General features: G+C 60.7%; 1 protein-coding gene across 3 annotated transcripts; it reads left to right on the top strand.

Moving 5' to 3' along the window:
• Nucleotides 1-37: 37 nt before the first annotated feature.
• TEDC2 (tubulin epsilon and delta complex 2) lies at nucleotides 38-4,316 on the top strand. 3 transcript variants are annotated; one of them, XM_022594573.3, is made up of 10 exons: nucleotides 38-112; nucleotides 198-296; nucleotides 510-580; nucleotides 678-1,086; nucleotides 1,548-1,601; nucleotides 2,242-2,335; nucleotides 2,506-2,617; nucleotides 2,709-2,810; nucleotides 3,247-3,434; nucleotides 3,741-4,316. In XM_022594573.3, exons 1-10 carry the CDS (start codon nucleotides 72-74, stop codon nucleotides 3,888-3,890), a joined length of 1,320 nt encoding a protein of 439 aa, XP_022450281.1. In that variant the 5' UTR covers nucleotides 38-71; the 3' UTR covers nucleotides 3,891-4,316. The 3 variants fall into 3 exon arrangements, with proteins under 3 accessions (XP_022450281.1, XP_022450284.1, XP_022450283.1); XM_022594576.3 differs by having other exon boundaries at nucleotides 3,359-3,434; nucleotides 3,741-3,851; XM_022594575.3 differs by having other exon boundaries at nucleotides 3,359-3,858.
• Nucleotides 4,317-9,227: the final 4,911 nt, after the last annotated feature.

Raw genomic sequence — 9,227 nt, 5'->3', positions numbered from 1 at the left:
AGTCCGGCCGGAAGGGGCGATCTTCTAGGCCGGAAGGGGCGGGATTTGGCGGCGGCGGCAGATCGCGAAGAATGGATACCACCGTCACGTTGCTTGCCGGCAGCTCGCGCCGGTGGGTCCCGCGCCGCTGGAGGGGGCGGGAGGCTGCGCGGCCCGAGGCTGGCCAGGGTACTGAGCCTCTGGTGCGTCCTTTCCAGGCTAGTGGCCGAGCTGCGTGACGCCCTGGACTCCTGCGCCGAGCGACAGCGGCAGCTGGAGCGGAGCCTGCGAGTCTCCCGGCGGCTGCTGCGTGCCTGGTACGCGGACCCCGGGACCACCCGGCTAGGCCTCCCTCGGGCCATCAGAACCCCGCTTACCGACCCCGGGCCGGGCGCTCACTTCGGAGTTGCGGGTTGTCAGTGCTCCCCGCTTTTTTGCAGGCTCTGAGACTGCGGGTCTGCCCCTAGGCCAGGCGGCCCTGGGAGCCTGTTGGGCCCTGGCCGTGCCACGGCTGCCTTGTGTCTTCACAGGGAACCAGCTGAGACCCTGGCTCCGGAGCCAACCCCAGGGCCAGAAACTAATGAAGAGGCCCCATCTGCAGGTAAACCTCAGCCATCTACCTTCTCCAGGTGCCGCCTCTGGCCTGTCTTCAGACATGAAGTGGTGAGGAACCTCTACATGACTCTTGGTTTTTGCAGCATGCATACCCAGCCCGCAAGACCTCAAGGAGCTGGAGCTTCTGACCCAGGCACTGGAGAAGGCTGTACGGGTGCGAAAAGGCATATCAAATGCTGGAGAAGGAAACAAGGCCCCCAGCCTGAAGTCTGGGTCCATTGCCACTTCCCCTGCCACCAGAGCCTCTGCCCCACCCAGCACCTCACACAGGGCTGGCAGCCGTGCATCAGAGACAAAACCTCCCAGGGGCATCCGCCAAACCAGGGTGCCTACCAAGGACCTCCCTGAGCACAGGCTTCTGTCAGTGGGGGATCAGGCCTGTATGGGGCAAGGGGCTGGAGCCACCAAGCCTAAATCAGGCCTCAGGAACGAACAAATAGTCCTGTCGGCTGCTTCTCAGGCCCCAGAAGCTTTTACACTCAAGGATAAGGGGTAGGTTTCCCAGACCCTCACTAGAGGAACTACTGTCTCTACCTGATCAGATCCTGGGCAGCAGCAGGAGTCTGGGCTTGGGGTGACAGGGAGGGCAGGGCATTGAGCTGGATGTGGGCCAGGGGAACCCCAGGATGCCACCCCATGAGGGGTGGCAAGCCCAGAAGCTGGCAGAGTGGAACAGCTGGCTGTGAAGGTGCCATGTTTGATGCACTGGGGCATGACCTGTGCCCTATCCACTTATCCACCCAGCCGCAGGGCTCCACATGAGCTCTCGAAGGCCTGGGCTCTGCTCTTTCTTTGCCAGGTGGTACCTGGACTGGGCTGGCTCCTGTGGTCACCCTGGAAGCCCTGTCTGAGGGGTGGGTGAGCTTCATCTCTCACTGGGCTCTGAGTAGGGAGTGGGGCCTGCAGCCCCCAGAGTGAGACAGAGCTGCTCTGAGCACCGGCTTCCCTGACAGGATCCTGCTGCAGCTGCCTGAGGCCTTCAGGAAAGCGGCTTCCCGGAATTCCCGGTGAGGCTAAGTCTTGTGGCTGGGTGAAGGGGGAGGGGAGACCAGGGGAGTGTGGAGAGCAGGGAGGCTGAGGCTTCCCACTGGTAAGACTTCCCACGGGTCCCTTGGCTTTCTTTGCTGGGTGGCGACACTCCACATTAGCAGAGTCAGCCTCCGTAGGACGGCTGTAGTCACCTTAGACTCAGCCAGCAGCTTCTGAGGCCCCAAGGCACTTAGTGTCTCCAAGTCCCCATTTGTCTTCCTTGTGAAGATGACAATAATAGTACCAGCTTCTAGAGGTGTTGTAGGGGTTAAACGAGGTGGTGACTTTTCGGGTGTTTGTGCTGTGCCTGGTACAGAGCCAGCATCCAAAGCTCTTACCAGACATTTTGGTCACCAGTCACTGCTGGCTCCTCTCCCCCTTTTCCTTGAATTCTCTCCTAGCATTTCCCAGAGTGGGTCAGCTCTGTCCCCTTTTCATGGACAGTGTCCCCCTCAGTTTCCCAGGACACCCAAAGGCCCCTCCTGACATTCAGTAGAGCCAGACACCCCAGGCTGGGGCTGCTACCCTGGCCCTTGCCTACTTCTCATGGCCCAGCCCAGCTGGCTGTAGTAACCACGTTGCTTTCTGGTTTGTGGGCTGTGCATGTGTGTATCCCAGCCTGTGGGCCCAGCTCAGCTCTACACAGACCAGTGATTCTGTGGATGCTGCTACCACCGCCAAAACGCAGTTCCTCCAGAAAATGCAGACAACTGTATCCTTGCGGGGCTTGGGGGAGTGAGGGGTGGGGGGCAGAGGTTCTGTCTCTAACTGGTGAGTCTGAGGAGGAACAACTCCAGGAAGGGCCAGAGCTACTCCAGGACCCAGCCCTTGGGGAAAGCGGAGGGGCCTGACCACAGGGGACTTTCCATGACCCGCATGCAGTCAGGCTGGCCTGGCTCCAGGCTCAGTGCCACCGAGGTGGAGGCAGAGGTGCGGCACCTGCAGAAGGCCTGCTTGCTGCTAAGACTTCGAATGGGGGAAGAGCTCACGGCAGGTTAGTGGGCCCTTAGTTGTGTCTCTGGTCAGGGTGGGGAAGGCTTCAGGACCGGCGTGGACCTGGCCTGCTCCCCCTGGCTCTCGTGTAGACCCCAAGGACTGGATGCAGGAGTACCGCTGCCTGCTCACCTTGGAGGAGCTGCAGGCCATCGTGGGGCAGTGTCTCCACAGGCTGCGGGAGCTATGCACAGGTGAGGCCTGCCCCGCCCGTGCTGAAGTCTGGGGTCAAAGTCCTCTAGCCACGGGGTGGTGTTGGGACTTTAACAGCAGCTTGGGAGCGGAGGCAGGCGGGCAGGACGGTCCTTCCCTGTGTCACCCCACTGCATTCTGAGTTCTCTGCAGTTGTGCTGTGGAGCTGGCCAGCACAGCACCCCTGCTCCAATTTCTCTCCCAACACACAGACCCCACCACTCCTAGTAGCTTACTTATTTATCCAGTTATTGAAAAAGTGGCTTGTGACAATCAGAGAGGTACAGGCAGATGCCTGGTATTGCAAGAGTTAGTTGTTTATGGACAATAGGGCTTCATACAGGAGGCAAGGGGAGACTTTGCACCCCCTTAAAGGGGCCTGGGGAGGAGGTGCCTGGCTTGTGCCCTGTGAGGCCATATCCCCTGTCCTCGCAACAGTGGTGGAACAGCAGCTGGGGCCGTGGCCTGAGGGGAGGTTCCCCAGGGCCTCCTTGCCCTGTGGAGGAGGAGCAGACCCTATCTGGAGCCCCCAGTTGCTTCTCTACTCTAGTACCCAGGAGCTGCAGACCCTGGCGGCCCTCAGGCTGCGGGTGGCCATGCTGCACCAGCAGATCCACCTGGAAAAGGTACTTCTAGAGTAGGGAGTGGGTGACTGAGTGTCGGGGAGCCATGGGCCCTGGGGAGGACTCTAGGTCTGGAGCCTCATGAGGGCTTGGCCTCAAGAGCCTATCTGTGCTCCTCCCGCCAAGACCCACCAGGGAAGGGTGGGAGCTGCTGGGCCTGTGCCCCTGTGAGGGTGCTGGAGCTTCTGGAGGAGGGATGGGCTGGGGAATGGTGCCTCAAAGCCGGCCCTGGTTTGAGCCCTCCTCTGGGGGCCCTGGGCCAGATGGGACAGGGCCCCCTTGAGACCTTGGTCCTGCACCACCCACCAGGTCCTGATGGCCGAACTCCTACCCCTGGTGAGCAAGCAGGAGCCGCTGGGGCCACCCTGGCTAGCGCTGTGCCGGGCTGTCCACAGCCTGCTCTGTGAGGGAGGCCAGCGCTTCCTCACCATCCTACGAGAAGATAAGCCTGCTGACTGAGCCCTTCCCATGGCCAGGCCCACCCCCAGTCCCCCAGAACCCTGCAGCAAAGGCAGGCTGGCTCTGCCTCTAGCCTGACTGTCGGTGAGAGCCCCCCTTCCCTAGGAGGAATCAAATGAATGGGCATTGAGGGGATTTTCACTGGTACAGTGAGCCAGGGGCCCAGAGATGCCTGTACCCCCTTAGGAAACCAGGTTTCCAAGGGGCGGGGACTGCCCCCTGGCTCTTCCTGAGGAACTTGGGGCCTTTCTAATGGCTGCTAAACCTGCTGGTCAGGGCTCAGCTTGGCTTGGCTTTCCACAGGCTCAGGAGACCTGAGACTGGTGGGGGCTTTTCTTAGCTACTTCTGTTTTCTCTTGCTGTACACCTAAAAGCTACTTGTGTGACATTAAAACTACTTGAGAAAGTTTATATATTTAAATCATACCAAGGTGCGACTTGGTGCATGTTTGTTTTCTTCTTTGTGTTTATTATATACCAAGAATATATCAAGTATATTTACCAAGAATAGGCATATCCCTTGTGTACTGAAGGGAGGGGGCAAAGCCACTCAAGGTGGGCTGCCCTGGGGACTTGCCTCATGCACTGGCCCTAGCATACCTGTAACCTCTCCCCACAAGTGCCTACATTTGTACCGGGCTTATCAAAAGACAAAAAAGCCACAAGCCAGTATTGCAGTGGACGGCCACTGTCTGCCCACAGCCATCTTTCCTGGCACCCATGCCCACCACCTGCTCCTGTGCCATTGCTGTGGCTGATGTGGGCCCCCCAGACTGAGTCCACCCCTCCCCTGCTCCACTGTCACTTCCAAGGCTCCTGCCTCCCCTGTTGAAGGAGCCACTGTTTCTTGGAAGGCAAGAAAGTGTAGAGGTCAAGGTCACAGCCTCTGGGTTTACAGGTCACACATCTTGGGTTTACATCATGACTTGTTTGCTGCTCTGGGACTTCCAGCAAGATTCTTGAAGACTCTGAGCCTCAGTTCCCAGTGTTGTCCCCACTGTCATACTGGGGTAGTGGTTATTACCACTGGGCTGAAGATGAATAAGATGGTGTTAGATGCTTCACAGCTCTGCACCCTGGTGAGGGCTTCGAGGCAGCAGTGTCCCTTTCATGAGCCTTTAGTGAGCACCTGTGTGGACCAGGCACAACCCTCAGAGCTAGGGCAGTAGCCCTTCGTGTGGACAGTGATGTGTGAGGCCAAATAACACCTGCTTCTGCCCTGAGAAGCCCAGGCCCAGGAGGCAGATGACTCCTGGAGAAGGCCAGGTTTTCTGCAAGCCTGATGAAGTGCTGCAGGTATGGGGGATGAACTGGGTGAAGTTGAAGCCGCCTCAGGGTAGCCCCACCCTGCAGGAGGCCCTACTTGTAAAGGGCCCCACAGTCCAACAGGCCAGAAACCTTGGACATGGAGTCCCAGGTCCTTGGGGCTGCTGGGGACCAGATGACAGACCAAAGTAGAAAATGAAAAATCAGGGCCCTCACTGCACTGAGGGGGCCTCCAGGGAGTGGAACTCCACAGCAGGAAACCCAGGGAAGGGGGAGAAAGAGAGGGAGGGAGCCTGGGGTACAACCACCTCCTGCTGCCACTCCACTGCTGCCTCCAGAGCTTATGTCCAGGTGCTGGGATCTGGAGGAACCCTTAATCTCCAGGGCAAATCCCACCACCGCCCTGTTACTGGCCACCCCAGAATCCGTAGCAGGTGGTCTTCACTGCAATTATTTCACCCACTGGTTCTCTTAGTTTATTGTGCACTTTATTGTCAGGGATGCTGTCCACCTGCATCTCTAGCTAAGCGCAGATGGGCACCCAGAGGTTGTTGACTCAATGACCCACCTGGCCAGTCCTGGGCACTGGTGGTGTCCTGCGGACCTCTGTGGGCACCTGGGCCTTCATGGGCAGGGAGGTGCCAGCAGATAACATGAGGGGAGAGATCTGGGTAGGTCCCAACACAAGGCACCCAAAGCAGAAAAGTGAGACCCCCTGCGAGTTAGCGCCCGCCCACCTCGATTCCACACCACGCCAGGAGGCTGCAGCGAAGAACAGTCCCCGTGGCGTCACTGCATCGCCGGCCAATCTGCTCCGACGTGGCGGGCAAGCGGGGCTGCAGGGGGCGCCCACACCCACCCGGGGCGCAGACCTCGCTTCGGTAGCATGAGCGCGGCCGAACGCCCGCCCCCTGCGCCTGCCGAGGCCCCTGAGCCCCACGGGGCCCTACGCTCGCTGCTCTTGGCCACCGGCGTCGCGGGGGGCTCTTGGCCGCGCTGCGTCCTGCCGTTCGGCGCCTTGGTTCTGCTTGCAGGCGCCGCTGCCACGGCCATCACCTTCTCGCAGAGCGGACCCCGCCTGGACCTGGCCCAGGGCTCGGCGCGGGCCTCGGGCTACTGGCCGCCGCCTTCCTGTGCTGGCGCGCATGGCGGCGGCGGCGGCGGCGGCGTTAGAAGGCCGGGCGCGGGGGGCGGCGGGAGCCGGGGACGCCCTGAACCCACGCGCCAAGCCCTCTCCCCTGCGAGGTCACGGCGAGCCGGAGTCTCCTCCCTCCGGATCTCGCCTGGGCCCGGCTGGCGCAGTGCCAAGCGCGTGTGGCGGAAGCCTCCTCCCCAGACGCCGTCCCCAAACTGTTCTGAACCCTCAGGATGCCCGAGTTTTGGGCACTTCGAGCCATCTCCCTCCCCTCCCCCGACTCAGCTCTCCCGCTCTCGCACCCGCCTCCGCCCATGTTGCTTTTGAGCGTTTCGCTTGGCGCGCAGAGCCGTCCTGGCTGAGCGCGGGGCTGGCGGCAGCCTGCACGGCACGGGGGCCCTGCAGGGTATGCAGGGTCCTGGGCGGCGGCGGGCCGGGGACTTGACGTGGCTACCCTCCTCGGGGCGAGGCACAGTGGTCTGTGTCCTCCTCCCCTAGCTGTCCAAACCCCACTGGTTTGGAAGCCCCTCGAGGCAAAATAGGCGCTCAGTAAATGTTTGTGCTATATATGAACAAGTGGTGGCTTGCAAAAGTCTGGTGGGGACAGTAGGTCGTGGGCTAAGCCGGGAGTATTTTATCAGTTGGCCTTTTAAGAGAAAGACCCCAGCCCCCTGAGACATGTCAGGACCCCCTCGGTCCCTCTTCCCCCAGAGAGGTTCCTGGAGCCCCAGAGCTAGCAGCTGTCACTCTGAGTGGGGGCAGGGGAGGGGAGGCCTGCAGCAGCCTGAGGAGTTGCAGGTGGGGAACTAGAGGCTGAGCCTCTTCTAAGGTGCCGGGAAGGGGCAGGGCCAGCAGAGAGGTGTGAGGTCTGAGAGGCCCTAGTCAAGGACTGGGGACAGATGGCTGAGTCCCAAGTAGCACTGAGCCTGGGTGGGGGGCTGTGAGGAAGGCCCTCCCTAACTCCCATCACACCATCTGCCAGGGCTGCCCCCGGGGCCAGAATAGAAAGCACACCTAGGGCCACTCCAGAAAAGAGCCTGGGCTGCCTGCAGCCACCTCCCTGGGGAGCTAGTGGGGCAACGACGCTCTGGGCCAGGTACCTGCCTGCTGACCCTGGTGAACACTCTGCAGGATGAGCCCTGGGGGCCTTCACCCACACCAGAGGCCACCAGATGTTCTGCAGACCCTACCCCCAACTCACGAGGAGGCTGTGCTGCACACAAAGTCTGCAAGGCTGGGGAGGGGGAGCTGCTCCCTGCTTTCCTCCTTCCCAGCAGGAGTCCTGAAGTCCAGACAGCCAAGGTTTCCCTGGAGTCTTGTCTCAGGCCCTGGGGAACCACTGGCTTGGGCCTGGGCATTTCTCCCCACTGTGGCCACCTCCTTGCTTCTAACAGTCCGAGAAGGATCTATCACACCTCCCGCTCTCCCACCAGAGCTCCCCCCATCCCAAGAATGTTTGAGGCTGATGATCAGAAGAACCTTGAAGAGAATGGTTGGGAAGGTGCTCTTTCTGAACTTGACCCATCCCAGAGCAGAACCGTGTTCCCTGCCAGCTACCTCATTCGTGCATGGCTGTTTGTTATAAGGGACACATACTCTTTATTGGGAAGTTGAGGGACAGGCCCCAGTGGCACCTGCTTTGTGGGGTGAGGGGCACCCTCAGCCTTCCTGTTGCTGCCAGAGAAGAAGAGAGAGGCCAGCAGCCCCTCTGGCCCTCCTGGCTCAGTCTTTCCAAAGTCTCCTATTATCCCTTCAGTCCCTTCACCCCTCACCCTTGCATTTGTGCTGGTTAGGCCTGGTGAAGGGCCTGACCAGAGAGTGTCAGTCACTCCAGGTAGCCCATCAATCACCCTGTCTTCCTGCTGCTCCTTCTCCAAGGTCAAGCCCTCGTGTGTCCTCCTCTTCTCCTTCAGTGTCCCCTGGGAGGCTTCTATGTCCTCCTGCTCCTCCTCTCCTAAATAGCACAAGGATTCTGCTTCTCTCCATCCTCTTATCTGTCCTTGCAGTGTCTCTGGCCCAACCGAGGGTGGCAGCCCCGCCTACACAGACACGCCCATGTGGTGTCCTCCACTGACAGCTGGGCTTGGCCTGGGGTCAGCCTCCCATCTAGAACTTCAGGCCTCAGAGCTGCTCCCAGGTGGGACATATTCCCATGTTCCCTGCCCCCTTTGCACGGGGCTGACCCTTCCTGGGATGTTTTGCCTCCTCCATCAAGGAGGGACTCCAGTCTGTTGAGCTCCCTGGCTACATCCAATACCTATGTGGCTCATGAAATCCCAACAGCTTGGCAAAGTTGAATAATAGGCATCTGGCTGATGAGGAAACTGAAGCTTGGGCAGGTTGAGGAACTGAAACCACACAACTAGAAACTGAAGCAGCTTGGATTCAAAATCAGACCTGGCCCCAATCCTGGGTTCTTTTTACTACAGCAGACTGCTGCCCTGGGGACACCCCACAACCACCAGCCCAGCTTGGCTCCCTCTGTGCTGAGTGTGCCCTGTAGGGACCAATGGGAGCATGAGGGTCCCACCTTCAGATCCAGGGCCCAGGCTGCCTGATGTGCCTAAGGGAGGAGGCAGCCAGACCCCCACCCGGCACGTGGCACAACCCCAGGAGCAGTCAAAGCCTGGAGGCAGGCCGGGGGCCGGCTGGGTGGTCCCCCACGGGCAGCGTGGCTGAGCCACCCCCTCCAGAGCCCTCCCGCCAGCACATTCCTGGCTCCCCGGCCCCTCCCCCGGCTCCAGGGCCTCCCAGCCCCCTCCCCCGCTGGCCCAGCCAGTGTCTGAATCTGCTTCTGATTCCGGCTCTGCCGACGAGGCCCCCTCCCCGGCCCCCTCCCCTCCCCTCCCTCCCTCCTTCCCGGCCCGAGCAGCCCCGCCCCCGGCTGCGCCCAGGCTTGCGCCTGCTGCGCCCCCCACCCTCTACTGACACAGCTT

Source organism: Delphinapterus leucas, chromosome 15 (assembly GCF_059928025.1).
Source record: "Delphinapterus leucas isolate spDelLeu-1000000601 "Yukka" chromosome 15, BTC_Dleu_Yukka2, whole genome shotgun sequence".
Classification (NCBI taxonomy): domain Eukaryota; kingdom Metazoa; phylum Chordata; class Mammalia; order Artiodactyla; family Monodontidae; genus Delphinapterus; species Delphinapterus leucas.
This window is presented reverse-complemented; position numbering and strand designations above follow the sequence as displayed.

Coding starts and splice junctions, on each gene's coding strand:
- TEDC2 (XM_022594573.3), top strand. CDS start 72: ATGGATACCACCGTCACGTTGCTTGCCGGCAGCTCGCGCCG. Junction 1,087..1,547: donor TTTACACTCAAGGATAAGGG/GTAGGTTTCCCA, acceptor CTTCCCTGACAG/GATCCTGCTGCAGCTGCCTG. Junction 2,811..3,246: donor GCTGCGGGAGCTATGCACAG/GTGAGGCCTGCC, acceptor TCCTCGCAACAG/TGGTGGAACAGCAGCTGGGG.